This window comes from Acomys minous (assembly GCF_964271855.1).
Source record: "Acomys minous genome assembly, chromosome: 18".
Classification (NCBI taxonomy): domain Eukaryota; kingdom Metazoa; phylum Chordata; class Mammalia; order Rodentia; family Muridae; genus Acomys; species Acomys minous.
This window is the reverse complement of record NC_140501.1, coordinates 8,205,642-8,222,831: the sequence shown is the minus strand read 5'-3', so window position 1 is coordinate 8,222,831 and position 17,190 is coordinate 8,205,642. Positions and strand designations below refer to the sequence as shown.

Below are 17,190 nucleotides of genomic sequence, written 5' to 3'. Positions count from 1 at the left end.
AGAATCTCAAGAACTTGGTATGGATAAAACTTGGCTTGTTTCATGAGAGAAGTAGTTCCAGTGCAAGGCGTTTAAGTACTGTTTTCTCATCAACCTTGGTGTCAAGGTGGAAAGAGTAAGTTTCTTACTCCAAATACTGTTTTCAGTTATGGCTGAAACAGGTTGTAGTAAGTGAATCTCTATCACAATTGGAGACACTAAGATATAGATGATTGTCAGCAACCTCAGGCAAACTTTGAAAAACAGCCTCATCTGTTTACTCCAGTTGGGATGCCTGTTGTTTCTAAGATTGTATAGCAGCTGTCTTTCAATTTTTAATAAGTGGGTATGAAATCACTGTGGATATGCCTGCTGACACGAAGAAGGAAAACTGTGAAGTGTGGGCCACACATAGGTTTTTTAGCATTGAAATTCTTTTTGAAACTTTGGTCCATTGATGAAAAGGTAAAGGCAGTTGTGGCGATCTTAAGAGCTTGAAAATACTGCATTCTAAGATGTTTCAAGGGATGTTCTGTTGCTTTGTTAAGAACAAGAGTTGCATGCTATGTAAATTCACTTATTCTACTTATGCAAATTTACAAAGTTAATAAGTATTTTCCTAATTGTACTGTTTTCTGCCTCTCTACATGTTTCCTTTAGAAGAACTATGTGCTTCTACATGCAAAGTTTTACACCAAAATATTTATTTACCATTTAGGCATCATTTTTATTTAATCACCAATAATGCTAAATAATATAATATTCTAATAGTTTATTTTTGAGATTTATTGTGTATGAATATGTGTGTGTGTGAGCAAGTGTGTATGAGAGTGTATATGTGTGTATGGTGTGTGTGTGTGTGTGTGTGTGTGTGTGTATGTTGTGTGTGTGTGTGTGTGTGTATGGTGTGTGTGTGTGTGTGTGTGTGTGTGTATGGTGTGTGTGTGTGTGTGTGTGTGTGTGTGTGTGTGTGTGTGTGTGCGGGTACATGTGAGAGAAGGTGCCCATGTAGAAAAGGTGAGATCCACTGGAGGTGGAGGTACAGGCAGTTGTGAGCCATCTGACCTGGTGCAGAGAACTAAATGGGCCCCTCTGTACCTAGGTTTCTCTCCAGCCCTGCCTGAGAGCGTTACATTTTACAAAGGATTTTTGTTTGTAATTGTTGCCTGTGGGTCCATATTAAATATAAACTGAAGAGTTACTTTTAGGAAGAAACCACTTACGCTTCTTTATCTCTTTGACTCTTCATTTTCCTCACTCTCATACCTATTTCTCAGCCCTTTCCCATGGATAACTGAAGCAGGGTACACACACCAGTGGGCACAATCCAGTTTTTCCTTCCCTTTGCATGCAGGACAAACTTAATTCCACTAAAATGAGTGTCTGGCCCGCAGGTGGGCATTTCTTCTTCATCTCAGATGCTGATATTGTAAGTCAATGTGCCACCAAGAGCAGCTTATATTATGAGCAACTTTGAAACCCCGTTATAGTTCTTGGATGATATGGATTTAGTAACAATGGAGAAGCTCATTTTGGTGAGAGACCTCACAGTAACAGCATCAGACAAAGTGAGTGTGATCTCAAGTTCATTTAGACACTAGACATTAGAAAAGATAATGAGATTTTACATCTTCCAATTCTCTATATCAATAAGCTGTAATATTTACTAATTTGTCTTAATAGTATGTAATATGTTTAGCAGAGTGGTTTTTTTTTTACGTTCTATATACATTGAAAAAAAAAACCTGTAAATGGCATCAGCGCCTGTTCAGTGTGAGTGGCCATATTGTAGTCCTTGGTCAACACCTGTTTAGTGTGAGTGGCCATATTGTAGTCCTTGGTTACCTGTCATAATAGGAGTCCACACTGACTGGGAACATTCAGAGTATCAAGGCAGCCTTTGTCCTTGGGTCTTCCTGAGTGTTTTGTTAAAACATCCAAGGCTTTTCTATTAATAAAATCTGTTTTCTAGATGAATAGAGAATTTTTGTATACTGTGTCTTTGACTCCTCGTGTGGAATCCTAGTGTCAGCCTCTAACAAATGAGTCTATATCATGGTGCCAAGATGACCTTGAAAGAGATTGTCACACCCACATAAACAGTGAAATAAGAATGACCCTTTGTTACTTAATGAAGAAGTGTTACTTAGTGACCCAGGATTCTGGAGTGAGTGAAAATTCTTGGCTTCTTTGTATCTATTTTCACATCAATCATGACTGCTTTGTGATCTAGTTAGCAGTGAACATTAAGGAGATCTCAAAGAATATGGCTTGCGCTTTCTTTCCAGAGCTAGGAGAACTACAAATTAACCCTGCTGTAAAAATAATTGCCTGTGATTTTCCATTGTCTTTTGTTTCTCAGAAGTTGAACAAAGAGCAGGGGTCATTTTTCGTTATAGAGCTTATGAGTTTTCCCCTTTCCAGTTAGGTCTTTTCAGGTAGTACCAGAATTTAATATTTGAACACCATTATATAGTTCCAAATGTGCTAAAGAATTTATATTTTTATAAAATTAAAGTATTACTAAATTTGCTTAAATAAAATGCATTAATTATTGCCTTGTAAAGGATTAAAACAACACAGTAGTAACTTACTGAAAAAATTAGGAAATTCTAGTGTGAATAATTGACTTCCTTATCATGTATTTTTTAATTTGAACAATAGTAAACCTCATTTTGAGGTTACTTGAATTAATTTTTGAGACACACTAAAAGTAACTTTAAAAAATGACTGTATATTTTCATATTTGTATTAGGAGTGTCTAATTTTGAGTCAGATGAAGCCTTGCATGACAAAATTTTTGAATTTTATAAAGAAATTCTCTTTTTCAATGTCCATTTAAAATTATCAGCTAGTTTAACGTTTACTTTATGGATAAAATTATGCTGAAGATAAATAAGATAAACATCTAAGTTAAATAGGTTTGATATATGGTCACTATGAAAAATATTATGATTGCAATGTTCCAGGTTGGTTTAAAAATAACTGAGGATCATCCTGGATACAAGCTATTTTGTTAACAAGATTTTATGAAGTATAATAAGGAGACTTAATGTCTCACATAAAACCATCTTTCATCCTCTTGTAACTCATAGATTTAAATAATAGAATTGAAATACAAGTTCTGTTCTTGAATGTTTAAGTGGTAATTTTCATTGTATTGGTTTTGGCTGATGTTAAATTCCTGAGGTAAAGGGTAGACATTAATTAAAACTTAAGGAATTCTAATAGTATGTAACCCAAATGATTAATATTTCAACATGAAAAACCAACCAAGACCACAACAGAGAAAACAAAATAAAGAATTCATGCTTTTAGGAAAGCATAGTGCTGAACATATTTGAAAAAAAAATGATAAAAGAAATAAAAATTTGCATTCAAGAAAATATCACCATATAAACTTTATCTTGACTTTATTGAGCTCATGTAGTTTAATAATAGGAAGAAGATGAAAAGGAAAAGAAAAAAGAAAGAAAAAACTTATACGCTGTTTGTTGTCACTTTGTTTCTAGTAAGCAACAAGCTACAACGTTGCAACATTGTCATCTCTTAGGGAGCTTGATAAAGTGTATAATGTGAAGTCAAGTTAGATATGTAATTGACAGTTTATGGACTCTCTCATATAAATGTGTGGAAAGAGTGACAGGGATTATTTACCACATAGTTAAATGTACAGTAAGTGTAATTTATTATACATTTATGTAGAATACAACCTCAACCCACAGAATCTCAAATTTATTATACAAACTTCTTGAACATTCTGCTGAAGAGGAAAACACAATCAAGAGGCTGGGGAGACATCCAGGTGATACTGTTGCTCATAATCCAAGATCACACTTTGAGGAGCAAACACAGCCTTGTGTATTACACTCCTTCCGATATCCAGAACCATTACCGGTTAAAGTAAAAGTAACTTTAAAATGCTATCAGTATTTCCATGTATTCATTCTAGAAATCAGCATGAACAAGGCCATTAGGAAATATTACAGTTAAGCTAGTAATACTGGATCGTTCTATACAGTCTTAGTTTGCTTTGGGAACTTGGGTTTACTGACATACACCAAGAAAGCTATGCCTATCTTGTCTCAGGATATGAAATTTGTGGTTTTCATACTTCAAGAAGCCTTTCTTCTTGAAATATGACTTTTGGCATCCCAGTAGAAATGGTCTGTTTATTAACTCTGTGTTTCTTGATGAACATTGAGTATCACCTTAAATACCAGCAGAGATAAATCAAAGTTTTACATGTGCTCAGAGAAGAGTGAATATATGAAAGAAACAGAAAAAGGTCATTCTGAAGAAAAATAATTGCTTGACTGCAACATTTATGAGTGAAATCTCTTTGAGTGGGTAAATTAATGATTTATTTCCAACGTGGTACAATAGGGAAGAAAGGCCACCTGGCAGGAAGAAGGGGGACATTTACAAAGAAACAAGAGGCCAAACGTTGTAAGGCTCAAATGTGCAGGAACAGTACAAAGGGTTTTAACAAAGGCTGTAAAAGGTTGACTAATATGAGAAACACAGAGGTTTATCTGTGATTTTGTGTGGATTTTTGAGATGTTGACAGCAGTGCAGTGAACTGGTTAGGAACAGGTAAATATGGACAATAAGGGAAAGTATGTCTTTGATAGGGTATTCACCATTTCCTTTGTGCATGGTTACACTGTGCCTGGATTGCGCAAAAGAGCAACAACTCTACTGTCCAAGCTACACTATTGTTTGAAGATAAAGTGGCTAGATCTAGAGACAGTTTAAAAATAGGGCACACTCTTTGACACACCTATGCACCGAAAGAAAATATTGAGTAAAATGTGTGTACCTGTTTTTGTGCTTCAATTGATTGACAAGAAACAAAGAATCTGATCAAACTGACATTACAGCAATTACGGAGATGGAGATTGAGACTGAACATCTACCTTTCCATACGGCCCCAGACAGAGCCTTAGAGAGCAATTATGAGTCTTTCTCTGAACATGTCTCCATTCCTATAGACTTTACCAAGAACAGAATTTGTTTCAAGTGCTCATATATTACAGCTCACAATTGCTCATAACTGTAATTCCAGGAGATCTGAAACACTCTGGCCTCCACAGGCATCTGTACTCATATAGTACACATAAACCTATGAAGAGACACATACATATAGATTAAATCAGTATATCTTTATTAAAATTTAGAGATTCCGAAGGAGATCTGTAAGTCATTGGAAACACTGGTTTTGGCTGATATTGCAGTAGTACTTGTAGGATTCCCAAATTCTCAAAAAGTACATAAAAAGCATCCATCTTGCCTCTTAGAAACTCTCTGGCTACCTATCATATGATAAGCCATCACACACTCACACACACACACACACACACACACACACACACACACACACACACACACAAACTATTGTGATACCTTATGCCTTGAAGCTCTTGATGTTGGGACCTTGACTCTTAGCTTTAGCTATGAGATTAATAAACACTTTTAGGCATAATTAGGATCCCAGTGTTTTGTTCGAGTAACAGAAAGCAGACTACTATAGAGAGCTACCTAATTCCTTGGAAAGGAACCATAGATTCTTGAGTTGGTTTTGCTCCCTGCCTTTTTCAAACAATGACTAATTGTTTTATATATATTTGAATTTCAAGAAAATAATTTGAACTGCATTTGTAAATTTTATCTCTTCTAGAATCCAGAGTGTCTCATACTTTCCAAAATACCCTTCTATTTGAAGCTTGATTTTTTTTTTAAATTTTTTATTTATTGTACTATTCATGAAGTCTTTGCTTCTGTTTTTACTGTATGTTTAGCAAGGTACATAAAGTGTAGCTTTGTTATCCCTGTAACAAACCAGAAATAAGATAGTTTTACCTAAGTTTTAGTCACTTATTGGGAGGCAGTGTTTCATGGCCACAAGCTGCATACTAGAGATAGAAATTAAGGACAGAGTGATAATGTAAATAAATAAATACATAGTAATCAATTGCTTTATTGTATAACAAATACAATATTGAATTGTCAGATTAATTATAACACTATCAAAAGTACATGCACCTATTAATATTACCAACATCAGTTAAACAGTTTTGCTCTGAGCATATTCTTTGCACAATTGATGGCTATAATATACATAATTGATGGACAGAGGCAGATATCCAGACATTTCAGTTACATCATAGTTATTACCTAATTCTAATTTATTCTGTACTAATTTTATGTTTCTCAGCACTAGTTAGGTACAATCTCAATTGGTCTCTACTTCTTTCCTTAGGTCTCATGACAGAATACCTCACAAGCTCTCCCACAGTTAACAGGCCTCTTGCCCATTGTTAACAAAAATTGATTTTGCTGACTATAAGCATGCTGGCTCCCATTTTCTCTTTTTGCATTTATTATAAAGAATGCCAGGCTGATAAAATGGATGGAGGTGATCTTAGAAGCATCCCCCCATCCTTTCCACTTCCCATGTTCTCTCTCTCTCTCTCTCTCTCTCTCTCTCTCTCTCTCTCTCTCTCTCTGTCTCTCTCTGTCTCTCTCTTTCTCTCTCTCTCTCTCTCTCTCTCTCTCTCTCTCTCTCTCTCTCTCTCTCTCTCTGTCTCTCTCTCTCTGAAATGCAGTGGTTTCACTTTTATGTTAGTAGTTCTGAGCTTATAGTCTCAGGCAGCTAGGGCACTTATTCAATTTGTACTGTTCAATATTTTTTCAGAGACTTCTTATTGAAAGTGTGACTTTAAATAATTTGTTCTCTACTCTTGACTTTTTTTTTTTCAGGAACAGCTACTCCACATCTGTTGAACCTCTCTTGCTTTGTTTGAATATCTTCCCAAATCCCTTTACTCTACTTTCAAACTGAACTATTTCTCCTCCAGTTATATTGGTTATCAAAATTCAGCTCTTTTGCCATCTTATTGTACTATTATGAAGGTATCTTTGTGTTTACATATCTTTTCTATTATATTGTTTAATTTTAAATCAGCTTGTTATTTTATATTCTAGCTCTTACAAACTTAGAAATTTTCAAATGTTGAGTTGCATTTTATTTGGTAAATGGTGCTCTTCACTAATATCTCACACTCACTTTGCAATAGTATCTTAAATTACTTGTTTTATACTATTATTCATTCTATTACAATAGGTGAGAGAAACTGAGATCAGTTTTATTGGAATGAAAGGCAGGGTAATGTTGCGCCTTGTGGGGGACATGTAGAAAGGTTGATGTCAGGATGTCATTAGGATGATGTTGGCTAACATGCTTGGGTATGTCACCTGCCCTTGTGAATTATGGTGAATGTTAGGCTTTGACTCACCTTCCAAGCCTGGGACATAAAAGAGTGGTTTTCATTTTGACTACATTTCTTATGCATTGTGCCCAGCTCAAAAGATAGCCCTCACTTCTAAAGCTGGCACAAAGTTGGGAGAATGTTCATATGCCTTTGGGAGGAATAATTGATAATATGAAGCTTTCTAAAGTATATACTCAATGAAGAGGAAGTTCAGGAACTCATAGTCTGAGAGAAACAAAGAATGCATTTTGAGTTTAGTATAATTGCTAGGAAGCACTAACCAAGGACCACACATGGACTGGACCTAGGGCCCCTACAAAGATGTAGCTAGGACTTTCAAAGCTGTCTTAATTGTAATAACTTAGGTACTGATAACTGGTGAGTCTCACCTTCATTTTTTTGTTTGTTTGTTTACTGAATGTTTTTATGTGTCCTATTTTGTAACTTGCCTTTTTACCTCTTGTTAACATTTTGTTTTGTTCAAAATTTTTCATTGTATATACAATAATATGTGCATATACACAGCATATCATTCATATGAATAAGGTAATTTTTTTCTGTTTCTAGGGTATTTTTTAAAGATACATGTGGCCTTCATAGCTATAAAGTATTCAAGGTCTAGGAGAGATATGCTAAGTAAATATTATGCTATTACATTATGAGAAAGGGAAGAATGTGAAGCCTCAGGAATAAATGGTGGGAAATAATGAATTCTAGGGGCTTTTAACTCTTATTCATAGGTAGCATTCTGAAAATTAATGTTGAGGTAGATTTTCATAAAGGATCAAAGATAGATGAGAAGTGGAATTAAATCTCTTTCAACCAGGACATTTATAAAAGAAATCAATTCAAATGCCACCATGCATTTATGACAACAGAATCCTCAAGCTTCTATGGAACGTGCCTTTAGAGATAGAAGGAGAGAAGCAGCTGTGGGAGTAGCCAGAGGTTTCTGTAATGTACCAGAGGAAAGGATGGATTGACTCAACTGTAGAGGAAGCCCATGTATTCAAGGCAGAAGGCTCAGCTAGTATGAGACGTTCTGGTGACATGTAGGCAAAATAAAATGATTAGTTGACAGCGAAATGTGTTCACTTTCTCCTCAATGCATTTTTTCATTTTCCCTTATTTTTAAGTGGATAGTTGACTTGTTCCTATCTTACAGTCAGAAACTGGAAAGTGAATGTGTGATCTTCTTTATCCTTTATTCTCTGTATTAAGTAAGATCCATTACATTTATGCTTATTTTTCTGAAAAATATCTGTTCCTATTACCACTTCTACTTTGTTAGTTCACAGCCTCAATTTCTCTATCCTGAACACATGGTAAATATCATGTTTACTCTTGTACCGGGGATTCCTACAGTTGCATTGACCCTATTACTTCAAATGGAGAGTCTGTTTTTTTCCTGAGACAAGAGACTTCATGCTACCATTATTGGGCAGATAACAGCAGCGATGAGAAAGAGGATGCTTTAGTAGCAGTGTGTGCACAGTTGAAGGACAGCTGATAGTTACCTGCCATGGCAGGAAGTTGCTTTCAATTTTTAGTCATTCAGATGTTTTTCACTTTCTTTAGCTTGCATTTTATATGTCTATGTTATATGACATGTATATGAGGGAGACCCTCATACACATACATAGTGTGTGTTGAATATGTGCCTACTGAATACACCCTACATTTTCTTATTTGGGAAGGTAAGCAGGGCCAGGCCTTACTCGGATAAAACACTGAATTAAGTTTGTCAGTAAAGTCTGTGGACATACTCACCACTCTCATTAGACACACCTTTTAAAACATCAGAATACTCCTTTTGCTCTTATGATGTCCCTTTACATGTTTTACTGCCCCAGGTAGTACATTCTTATTTGAGTTGTTAGTGACCATGCAGATGGCAATCCCCCAGCCTCTGCAACTGAGTTTGCACACTCTATAGGATCCGAAAACTAAATTACCTCAATTATATTCCAAACTGATATTTTGTTTTTATTCCCTAAATAGAGCTTGAAAACGAGGGTGGACAGTCCATCCTGTTTCTAGCTCTGATCACCCTGCAGTCCCAAGCAGACTTTCTCCAGTAACAGTGTCACTTCTTCAACTCTCTGTGGATGGAAATGCTACTGAGTGTGAGCTCCTGCCCTCTCAGTAGCGAAGACGTATTTTTCTTATATTTCTAACTATATTTTTTTTATGTATTCTCCGGTCCTTAAAAAAGATAATCCTTAGTTGTGAATCTGGCAAGAAAATAGGAGATGGCACACATGCACTAGAGGTGGATATGCATGGTGGTCCCGAAAGATGACTATCTGTAGTAACCACGCTCCCTTGCCAAGACTGAACTTGTTCTTTTGCCAATCTGAGTTCAGTCACCATAGTGGCTCTTGGAGGGCTGGCTGAACATCATTTGGATGTGGCCATACTGTCGGATACACACCCGCCAGACAGCTCCCTAGAACCTGCTTACTCCATCAATTCCTTTTTTTTCTGGCCCCATTAATAAGAGCATCCCAGCATACAAATTTTATTAAATTAACCTTAAATATCTTTATGCTATTCCTTGTATTAAATTATCTCTTAAATGACTTCTGTTTCCTTGGTGGACTTTCTTTGATACAGCATCTATTAATAGTAAGGTTGGAGCCAAAACATATTTATTATTTGAAAATCAATGTGATTATTTCTACATTCGTGGGTAATAAACTATTAAATTTTCTGTGAGTATGCATACCACTGCAAGTTTAAAATCCGTTTTACAGTCTCCTTCCAAATTCTAAAGGAAATAAATATCAGATGCAATAACTCACTCATGGTTGGAGATACTGAGCAGAGTGTATGGGGAACTGGCTGTTTTCTGAGGGAACAGCATCTAGGGAATTAGCCCTGGAATCACTCAGTCTTTTATTTAAATTGGCTAGAAACCAACTCTGTCAGTAATACTGGTATGCAAAGTGTCTCTCTGAGGACTGACAACTGAGACTATTGAGTTTTCCACAGAGTCCATTTTACAGGGCTGACAAATATCTAGTAAAGACAACTGAGCAATAAGTAAAAGAATGAAACTCAAACATGAATAAGTGTTGAAGTACAAAATATAGTTGGTTCTTTAACGTTCATGTTTTTATTCTTCCTTTACTAATAATTTCATGATCTTTCTAATTGGAGTGTATGAGTTTATTGTATAAGCTACAGTCACATGCTTCTCCACCATCTTATGTATTCACTAGACATAAAAAGTATGTTTTATTCTTACACCCAGGATCAAAAAGCTCACTGCTTCCCATGCTAGCTCAAGAGCATACCTTACTTCATGAGGTATCATAACTATCGTAGGTGTCTTTAAGGGAAACTCTAGGTCCAACTTTTGACCATGGCATTTATGAATGTTATGCATTGGCATCTTGACAGAACATGGAGTTAGCAGACCAATTGTGAAGCCTTCCTACGGGGGCTGCTTTAAATCAGCTTAGTTAAGATGGAAAGTCCCATCTTCGCTGTGGGTGTCCCCATGCATGGACGGGGGTCCAGAACTACCTAGAGGAGAGAAGGCAAGCACTGAAAGCAGCACGCAATGTTCTCTACTTCTTGAGCGTGGTTACAATGTGGTGAGCTTCCTCACACCTCTGCCACCGTGGCTTCCCACGCGTGAGAAACAGTGAATTGAAATAAATTCTTCCCAACTCAAAATGCTGTTTGTACAGCTACAAGAAAAGCAACACTAATGTACAAATTATCTTTGTGTTGGTTTAATAGACAGGTTGTAGACGTGGAGTCCCAAATACTTCCAGAGTAAGAAGACAAAAACTCATATGCATGAGCATAATAGCAATCATGACTTCCAATAAGGCTTTAGAGCAATGGATTCACTTCTCTTACTATAATGCTTCCATACACAAAATGCTTAATAAAAACTTTCTGAATTGCATGGTCTGATAAGGGTATAATGTACATGAACCAGAGATGCACCTTAATTAACACTGGAAACAAGATCTGCTAATGAATCAAAAACATTGATGTTAATTTCAATCAACATCATTATCCAGAAGCCAAATGAATGTAAATATGTTTTTATATAAAGAGCAAAGTTTACTTAAAAGACAAATATGACAGGTACAGTTTTATCAACAATTATAAGTATTTGTGAATTACATAAATAACCTTCATATTTTCACCTAGCGGAAACCTGATTGGAATATTTTACACTGCTTTACTGTGCTGTTTTGAGTATTAATAACCCAGGTGTAATTATTGAGTGCTAATTATTAAGTTGGGAAGTGAAGCTCAGAGCATGTGTGATTTTTCGAGGTTGATGCATCTTGTCTCCATTTTAGAGATGCATGAAGAGAGCGGTCGGTCACTGCTTGAGGGTGATCTGGTTATTTATGATTTCCTTTAATTTTCTTATAACACTAATACTTCTCTGTTATGGAACATGAACAATTGTGTTTATATATTAAATAACATAACATTAACTTTAGATATCAGATTATAAATTTGTAAAATAACATAATTTTTATATCATAACACATTCAGAGTAATTAATACCTCTTTTACATTAAAAACACGTTCTGTAGAATCATATTTTTCTGAATTCTAAATATATCATGGAACCCATTAGGGAACGATGTGGCATAGACTTCGTGCAAAATTCTGAATTCTAATTAAAGTCATTAATAACTCCCTTGTAATTTAGCACCAGCTATTTCTTCCAGTGTGCAACCCCACCTGGCCCTGTCTTCACATCATCCTGCACTCATGCACACACTTTCTTCTTTCTTAACGCTTATCTGTGCTAGCTGTCAAGCAAGTGTCAGCCTACAACTGGTAGATGGATAATCAGGAAATGATGATGGAGTGAGAGCTAGTGCGTCTGAGGGAAGGTTGTCTTAGGGTGTTCATAAGAAGAGTATGCAGTTCAGTGTTGGAGACACTGAGAAGGCCTCTGACAGGCATTGAGACTATGTGGCACTGCAGAGAATGGACCTCGGTTGGGATATGGAGAGGCAAGGTGTGATTACTACACAAAGAAAGTGTGTGGGGGGGCAGAGGCTCTGATAAGTAGAGGCGGGGTGGGCAGAGCTAACAGAAAAGGGCATGGACTCTGAGAATGCTGTATAAGCTGTGCCCTGGAGACTGATGAAGTCAGCCCTTGAAGCAATAATAAGGGACCTTGCCATCACTCTGAACAACATGAAAACAGAATTCCCGACAAATTTTCCCAAGCTGTGGGGCTAAGAATGTGATTACAGAGCAGGTGAGGGACCATCACCAACTCAGGCACAGCCTGTGGATGACAATGGGGAAACTAATACATTATAGTGAGTTCCTCATGTCTCCACGTGAACTTCTCCCTGCCTCCACCAGTAGTAACCTGACACGGCTTATATAAATGCCATGGTGATGCTTGCCTCTCTTCCTTTTTTTTTTTTAACTACTTAATGCTACTGTTTTGTTTTTAAGACAGCATCATGATAATTTAGTCTTGAACTCTTTAAAATAATGCTTTATTTGTATTATTTTTATGTGTGTTCTTGTGTGGATATGGGCACGTGTACATGGGACTACAGAGGTCACGGTCATTGGTTCTCCAAGAGCTGACCTTCTAGGCATCTGTGAGCAACTTGACATGGTATACAAAAATGAATTCTTCCTTCTGCAAGAACAGAAAATTGGTATTCGCCATTGTGACATCTCTCTAACACCTGAAAATACATATTCTTTATCTCCTCTCAGACTTTGAATTTCTGAAAATGGTCTCCATGTTTGTGCATCTTTATACACATGGAACAAAATAATAATATGTCCTCACTAATGCATGGGCATATGATGAATGGATGAAAGAGGCTATTTGTGAATAATCATAAGGCATATAGGAACATAATACTGCATAAAATAATGAGAAAATAAGAAATAAAAATGATGTTTAAAATTGCCAAGTATTTCAATTCTCCAGCATAAAAAAATAAATAAACCACAAGTTTCATTGAGTTGATTATCTTTCGGTATATTTATTATCTTTCACAAGAACTTACCATGGTTGCATAATATTCCTATATATTTGCCAGCAAAGTGTGTCCAAGTTCAATAAACAGTGACTAGAGTTATCAGTATAGTAAGAATTTCCATTTCAAAGATTCCTTTTACCACAAAATATTAAATATAGAATGTGAAGCTGTGATTTTAAGTATTCTTAAGGGCAAACTAACAATATTAAGGTACTAGACAATAGTGAGCGACACTCACATACAGTGTCTTTTCTGGGAAGCATCTAATTTCAATAAAATTATTATTTAATGAATGCGTTTGCCCCTCTTTGGCACAGACACATGGAGTCTTTTGCCCTGAGTTGTAGGCGTGATAGTTATGACACTGCAGAGCAGTGTTCAGACACCAGGAAAAGTACTCCAGCCAAGAACAGAAACATAAGGAGCTCTGTCACACTGTAAGAAGTTCTGTAGCACATAAACTCTGGGTTATTCTTTTCACATCTATGGACAGATAGAAAATGACAACAGAAAATTTTGCAGTAAAACTGTACCTATTAGAATGACATTTTAAAATATTACTTCAATTTGAAAAGACAATAGTTTCATGTGCATGCTCCCTACAGAGCGAGGACTTATTGGAGTGAGCAGTGAGAGGCTCCTCAGCAAAGTGATCGGCTCTACAAACGCCGACTGCAGTATATGACGTTAAAAGGCCTCTAACTGAGTCTCCACTCCAACCTTGACTAAGCCTCCAATCTCATCCGCTACTCTTGTAAAAGGCTCACAAAGCCTATTTAGCATCTCAGGTTTTTGTTGTTCATTACAGAGAAGGCTATAGTGTAAATAATTGATTTTGCTGGAAGCAGTTCTTGGTTATAGAAGTTATCGGATAAAGACCACCAGAGAAACTTCTGTTACTAAAGGCAGGTTCACTAATTTGAGGCATGCATGCAAATAACACGCCCAAGGACTTGTGAGGTAACTTAGTACGAATTTTTCAGTGAACTATTTCTAGAATGACACGTGTACTGAAGAAAGCTGAGGATTTAATCCCGAGGACAGGTCAGCCATGATGGGTGCACTCCTCCGGGAAGGGTTGTCTTACATGTATGTATGATAATGCTGTTTATTCAAGAGATGACAAGATTGAAATCATTTTTCAAAGCTATCATTAATAAAAACAGCAACAACAACAACAATTATTATATCATCAAGTCTGTGTACCATTAGAAAGATTGTTAGGAAGACATCCCTGCCTCCCCCACCAAAAACAAAACAAAACAAAACCCAATTACAAGAATAAAATCAAACCAAACCAACAACAACCAAAAGACTTTTGTTTTCTTAGGGACGGGAACATCAGTTTGTCCTGCATCCAAAATGAAGGAGCAATCCACAGAGATAGATGATGATGGTAAACAGATAGATGATAGATAGATACAGAAACACATGTACATACAAACACACATATATGCACATATATATGTACATACACACATATAGATATACACATATGTAGACACATATACATACATACACATATACCCAGATACTAATAAACCTTGAATAGTAAATTTTTCTTTACTAATTAGTAAAAATAAATTTGACATGGAAAGTAATGAATACAAGGTTTATTGCTTTGTTTTATATTTAGAATCAAGGTCTTTCCATGCATCCCAAACCAGCTTTGAAATAAAAATGATCCTGCCTCAATTTCTTAAGTGGTAGGACTACAGGTATGTACCAGCATCCCTAGTACAAGGAGTTTAAATTCATCTCACAGTTACATGAGTGGTTTATTCTATTATGAAAACATCTGATATCTAAGACCCCATTATTATTTTTAAATTACATGTATTATCAGTAGGCCCGGCTAGCCATCAATTAAGACACAGACACTTGTTATATTTTTAAATAGCCTTAGTTAACCTAGGGCAGGGCAGATATCAGTCCTTTAAACTACCTCCCATAGTGTGGCAGGCATGGGATCCCTGCCTCAATCCCATGCCATCTGCTTCTAATAACGTCTATCAAGCTACCTCCCATCCATAATCCCAAATACTTGCTCATGTTCTTCATCTGGGCCGGATTCTCCATCCATGTGCTTCTCCTCCATCTAACCCATGGCAGCCTTCCTCTCCTCATTTCAGGAATCTCTCCTTTCTCTTCCTGGCTGTCTTCTTCCCAGAATTCCTTCCTCTCTAAGCCCCACCTATCTCCTGCCCTGCCCAGGTGGGATGGCTTTTTATTGAGCAAAAGTTGATAACACAGACAGCAAGCAGTAATTAGCATCAAAATGCATCAGACCATCCCTCAACAACCCCAAGATGTTTATTAGCCTATAAAGCAGCAACAGATTAATTCTGGACTCAAAACTGAGAGATGCTGACAATTCAGCACCGCCCAAAGACAGCAATAAGTTACATTTTATAACCCATATGTAGATCTACATATCAAAATACAGAGACAAATGAATTGATTACTTGAACTATCTAATTGGTTTCTGGTGTTGGGAATTTAAAAAAATCCAAATGACAAGTGACATAAAACTTCAGATGTCATAATTTTCCTGAGTAAAATATGTAAAAACAACGGAAATGAAACTATAGGAAAAAGATGTGAGAACAAGGGATATTGGAAGAGGAAAAGCGATGTATGAAAGTGACATTACAAATGATTTTCATCTATTCTCACTTTTGAGAAAAGCCTAAAAGAAGCAGCAGGAATTTGGACAAAACTCCTTTGAAGGCTTCTGATTTTACAGGTTCTGACAGATACATTTAGATGGCAGAGACACGTGAGTTAAATAAGAAGCGAGCTCGCAGACAGCCGACTGTTGCTACACACAGCCGTGTATCTGGCCACACCAGCTTCCAGACCCAGGTCTGCTGTCAATAGAACCATGAGGACCCAGAGCTCTGATCCCCTCAGAAAAGGTCAACTATTGTTTTAAATTGCCCTTTTAGCTCAATTGAATTCTATTTATTTTAGTTCAGCTCCGGTTTTTGTGTCAACCTAGAATCAAGAAATATGAGGATGGGAAAGAGGGATAGAAGGGTAGCAGGAGAGGTTTTGTCACAAACCGAACACCCTGTAAGTTGATGAGCTAGGCAGTTAGTTACCTGCAGCATAAAGATCCAAATTGTGATTGATTCCAGTGGATTAAAGATGTGATTGCAAACTGCCACTTGGTGATGTCAAGGCTGACTCACCTCTCAACGGCGTGCTTCCCTTTCTTCTATACCTTTCCTCGGGGTCAGTCCCGATGGGAGCTCTTAGTGCACTAGGGACATGTTCTTTTTTTAAAAATATATTTTATTAATTTATTCATATTACAATTGGGAAGTGTTCTTAAAGCGAAACCTTTCCAGTTGATCAAGAAGGTAAAAGCAGCTTCTTTATAGAACATGTAAATGACCCATTCTTTAAATAGCCTTAATATCAGCGTTATTTTTTCGTCTTGTTTCTGTGTCCAAATGTTTGATATGATGCAATTTCAGACAGTAAGGATTTATTCTGATTTACCATTCAAGGGGATTGATCATAAAACAAAGTAGCAGAGCCAGAAGCAGAAGCCAGCGGGTCACTGGGGTTACATCTGCAGTCAAGAAGCAAAAAGCACATGGGCTATGACCAGGATGTAAATTGAATAAATATATTAATTAATTTTAAGAAGGTAATGGGAAGTGGATCTAGTATGCACACTCTTAAAGACAGCCACTGTAGCTACTTCGTGCAGGAAGACACTGCCTCCTGGAGGCTCCACAGCTTCCCAGACACAGGGAACAAGTGTGGAAGAGCATGGGCCTAGGAGAAACAGTTCACATTTAAGCCACAGTCCCTACTCATAAACAGCCTATGGCACAAGCCTACAACACCTCTGCTGTTGGAAAATTGACATCGCCCTAAGGGGATTTCCTTTCTGCAGAGATTCTTTGCTTCAGTTTAAGTTT

At 36.7% G+C, this 17,190-nt stretch overlaps 1 protein-coding gene across 5 annotated transcripts in view; it reads left to right on the top strand.

The window, feature by feature from the left end:
- The window catches only part of GPC5 (glypican 5), a 1,329,555-nt gene that overhangs the window by 672,738 nt on the left and 639,627 nt on the right, over positions 1-17,190 (top strand). Inside the window, exon 8 of one of the 5 annotated variants that reach the window (XM_084767673.1) lies at positions 6,742-6,761. The exons of 3 other annotated variants lie outside the window; for them this stretch is intronic. In XM_084767673.1, the coding sequence (XP_084623799.1) occupies positions 6,742-6,743 (2 nt within the window). In that variant the 3' untranslated portion in view covers positions 6,744-6,761. Of the gene's footprint in view, positions 1-1,373; positions 1,472-6,741; positions 6,762-17,190 lie in introns of those variants that run through there. One more of the 5 variants, XM_084767671.1, reaches the window with a different exon arrangement.